Source organism: Fulmarus glacialis, unplaced genomic scaffold (assembly GCF_000690835.1).
Source record: "Fulmarus glacialis isolate BGI_N327 unplaced genomic scaffold, ASM69083v1 scaffold17402, whole genome shotgun sequence".
Lineage (NCBI taxonomy): Eukaryota > Metazoa > Chordata > Aves > Procellariiformes > Procellariidae > Fulmarus > Fulmarus glacialis.
In genome coordinates, this window is record NW_009196090.1 from 28126 (window position 1) to 32492 (window position 4367).

Consider the following 4367-nt stretch of genomic DNA (forward strand, 5'->3'; position numbering starts at 1 on the left):
AGGAGAGTCATTGCAAGTTGACTTTGAGGTTCATTCCCTGAAAGCTGATGCAGAATTTCTTTTGCAACCAGACAGTGTATTATCCGAACAGATGAAATATAGGTGGTACTTTCCCTTAGCTCAATAAAAATCATTCTTGCTTGTTCACTCAAGTGACTTTTGAAATCATATGCTCTTGATTTCCTTTCTGTATATACTCCCAGTCCCAGAAAAGCCTCACAGTGTGACAATGAAACATATGAATTAGGTACATAAAAATTAAGCAAAGCCACATAACGCATCAAGCATGTATCACGAGAAGAATGGTCTATGCCTTGCAATATGTGCCCTACAAAGTCTCTCACATATGTTTCATTGAACTCCTCACACATCAGGACAAACGTAAGTATGAATTCTGGCTTGACATCTTTCTGCTTCAGTTTTTCAAGTTTAGTTCTGAACAGACTTTTCTCTGAGTCCGTCAGCTTGTGAGTGACAGCGACTGTGTCCAGTGGAGAAGCCTTGCAAAGCCTTTCAGGGTCATTGGATCGTCTACAGCACATGAGGATGAAGTAAGGTCTGGGGGAATTAATTTTCCTAGTTGCTACAGCATCCATTAACTCATTCCTTAGTTCTTCTAAATAGTCTTCATCATAATCCTCAATCAGGAGGAGCACAGGGAGACAATGACTGATTTCTTTTTCTTCATAATCTCTAAATTCAAGTGCATGCTTACAAACAGTTGCAGGTGAATATGAGGCTTTGATGACAGCACATCTTAAGTCCTTTCTTCGTTTCCATAGAACTTGCCGTGCTATTGTGCTTCCACCACTTCCAGGATGGTGAAATATCTTTAGTTTAGCCACAGAATAGTTGAGTCCGCTTCCTCGTAAAATGTCATCTAGGAGTTTGCTAGCATCCTTGCATGCTTCGCGTTCAATGATTTCCCCACAGCGTCTTTTATCAGCAAGCCAGAAGTTTTCCCAGATTATTTTTCTCCCTCGGTAAAAATTTTGGTCTATTTCTTGTATTTCTTTTTCAGTCAAAAGATCTAATTTGATATCATCACATTGGTCAACACAAAGGATTTCTAGGGAAAACAGTTTCTCTTCTTCCAGCGAGGGAAGTGTGCATAGCCCTCTAGTGGAAACTGGCAGGTGTCTGGGCTGTGCTGTAGAAGGCAGCATTGTTTGAATGGTGGCATCTACGTGACTTAGTTTCATACCCACAATACTGCATTGCTCTAGTGTCTCAATGCTGCAGGATGCCTGAGCTAGATTAGCCCACTTCCCATAATTTTCTCTGGACTCTGCAATGCAAACGATGTACTCCGTGCCGTTCATCTCTGTATAGAATTCCTGAAAAGTGTCCACGAGTGGTTTCTGCACTGGTGATAGCAATAGGAAAAGCACAATGAAAGACCCCTTTGGCAGGATTTCGTCACAGATACGAGTAATTGCTTTCTTCAGGTATTTTTTTTTTGTTCTAATCCATGTATTTTCATCACAAGGTTTTTCATCCCCGTGGAAGTCACTGCGCCCATTGCAGAATATCCAGCTGGTCTGATCAAACAGGCACAAATGTTTCTGAGAGGGAGGGTTGCCAGTCTTGCTTTCATTGGAAAAATCCTGTAAAAAGTAAGACCTTGTTGCATGGTGTTCTTTGTACTTCCTATACAGCCCTGACACATTAGAATCTTCATCAAAGTCAAAGACGCAGAAAATGTTCAAATGCATTAAAAAGTTGATGTAGTTCAGATTATCCTTTTCACATCTGTTTGTGACAAGGATGTACCGTAGGGAATTGTCCATATAGCTTTTGCCATCATTTAGTAGAATTGATAACTTTCTTCCTAAATTTTGAGCTATTTCTGTATGTACTTCTGCGCTGGAGAGCTCAGCTTTTTCTCTTTGAGCATCCCTGTCTTGTAAACCCTGAATAAAAGTAGCTAGATCGTTGTGCTTTACAGGTTCAGACTTCGGTCCTAGTCTCTGATAGAGAGCTCGATCTTTTGTGAGGGTCACCTTCTGGCTGCCTTCATTGTATTTGGGCAAATATACTTCAAAAAATCTGTTCTTTACTAAACTGGATGTTGGTTCAATGTCAACCTCCACCACAAATCTTTGCTCCTGAGAGTCTGTCGAAATCACTTCAACAAAAACAGGTGGGTGAATACATTTCCTTGCAATTTCTTGTACATTTTCAGAAAAACATTTTTCTATATAATCTAATGCATCAACGTAGTATTCTCGCTCTTTGACCTTTACGCCAATGATCTGGCCGTGTTTCCAACCCCTATCCTCAACGCTGTCCATGATACCAAAATGTATGGTGCCATTTGTTCGAATGTTCATGCAGGCTGAAGCAAATCGTATCACTTCGCAGGCAAATTTTGATTGCAGTTGATTTTTGTTCAGTTCTGCAGCAATGGCAAAGGATTTGTATTCATGGCAAGGAGTGATTAAATCATTGACTCCTGATTCTGGAGCAAGAACTCTGTCTTTCACATATTTGAAATCAGTATTCTGACTTCTAAATGGTCGACAGTTGCTGAGCTCTAAAACTTCATCAGTACTTGTAAGTTGGGAGTTGCTACTTCTCCTTTGCCTCTTGCCAGAAGTAGAAGCTCTGTTATCTCTCCTAGTTTTATCTACTGGACCACAGCTGTCTTCACTTGAAGTTTTTTTGGCAGGGGCATTTCTGGGTCTTACTGGATCTGTTTGCACATCAATTCTGTCAGACGTTTTGCTGCTAGAATGCTTGGCTTGCTGTGCATTTTCCTGTAGCTGCAGAAGTTCGTTTCTCTTGCGGATTAATATGTGGATTTGGCCTCCCTTCATACCTATGCCTTTGAGGAAAGTGTCATCCAGTTCCATTAGCGCTGGACCTGTCACTTCTTCTGCATATAGTTTTTCTACATACTCTTTCTTGATTCCAGTAGATTCTAGCCAACATTGGACATGGTTCTCATCCCATTTATTGACAGGTAATGTTCTGTAATCTACAAGTTAAAATTATGTATTAGTAATACAAACTAAAAACATGTTAAAGTGCTTGATAAAGCGTTATAATCCTTGCAAAACTGGCAATGTTGAATGCTCGATTGTTTTCTTTCTACCAGTCACAGTGAGAGACTGTCTTCTCAAATATGTCAGTTCTGATGACTAAAAGCATCCTTAACCTTAATGAAAAGCAGCCCTAAGCAGTGGTACAAGACTAACAAATCAGTGAAGCAGGAAACCATGAGGGAGGTTTGGAAACGATCCTCAAAGGGAGTCATGGAAATAACCCAAAATGTTTTGAAGGGAATGATGTGATAAGGTTATCGGAACTGACAGGGGCTGAATTCTGTAAACTAGAGAGGTTTGGGTAGATCATTTACCCACTTGAGTCTTTATTTTCTGCTAAATGAAGATAGCATCAATACAAACGGTAAGATGATGTTAAGAGTACCGATTAGTTCCCCACTAGAGATGAACCCTTAAAATGCAGATATTAAAAAGCCCAGTCAAGTACAAATTTTCTGAAAGCAACACATACCCATTGCCTTTGATGAGGGAAATCCTGCTGCTAACGAACAAAATCCTAGAGAGGGGAAAAAATAACTGTCTTCAGACTTAAAATTAACATTTCTGTGTTTAAGTTGGCTTATTTGTTCTGTTTTCCCAACGCCCTCCCCACCTTTTTGGTCCAAAGTAGTTTCTGTACCTCTAAAAGCCCAGTCTTGGCAGCTACACTGCCTCTGTATGCCATTCTTGCTTCTGACACACGTGGGTGTGAAGGAGATGGGGTTTTGCTGGAGAAGCATGTGCTGACTGACAGCTGTGCCCATCTAACAGCTACTTCTGTTAGATACTGGAAAAAAGGATGCCCAGCACTGCTGTATCCCCTAGGTGGCATAGTATCTCTTTTTATCGCTGTCTTTTTCTCACTCGCCCTCCCTTTCCCTGCCTCTTGCTCCCTCACACTCCCTTTTTTCTCCCTTTTTTTTATGGGCACTCTCTCCCCCTTTCCCTCTCTTTTTTCCACATCTGTTCTGCTGCTCACTACATTTTCCGTGAAGCAGTTGAACTCACTGTGCCCAACCCAACAGAAGATTTTTCTTTTTAGTGGGGTGTCCTGGCCTGATACGTGACATCCTCTGCCTTAGTCAGGCTCCATTTACAGGGGTACAGAGATGGACTGCAGCAGGGATAGCAGGTTCTGTACTGCAGGAGGAAACATGTTAAATAAGCCTGCTCAGCATAACACCAGAACTGTACGATAGATTCACATAGTCAACAGTAACCATCCATGAGCTACAGACGAGTCAACAAGGGTCACAGAGGAAGGGGCATGGTAGTGGTGATGTTTCTCTTACTGTAGCATGAAAATTCAGCTCTGTGCTG

The 4367-nt window shown here is 41.3% G+C and overlaps 1 protein-coding gene across 1 annotated transcript in view; it reads right to left on the reverse strand.

Moving 5' to 3' along the window:
* The window catches only part of LOC104072590 (sterile alpha motif domain-containing protein 9-like), a 5249-nt gene extending 1726 nt beyond the window's left edge, over positions 1-3523 (reverse strand). The window contains exons 1-2 of the mRNA XM_009572102.1: positions 3520-3523; positions 1-2980 (exon numbers count right to left, since the gene is read on the reverse strand). The exon at positions 1-2980 is cut by the window's left edge and continues 1726 nt beyond it. Coding sequence (XP_009570397.1) covers positions 1-2980; positions 3520-3523 — 2984 coding nt within the window. The remainder of the gene's footprint in view (positions 2981-3519) is intronic.
* Between the last annotated feature and the right edge of the window lie 844 nt (positions 3524-4367).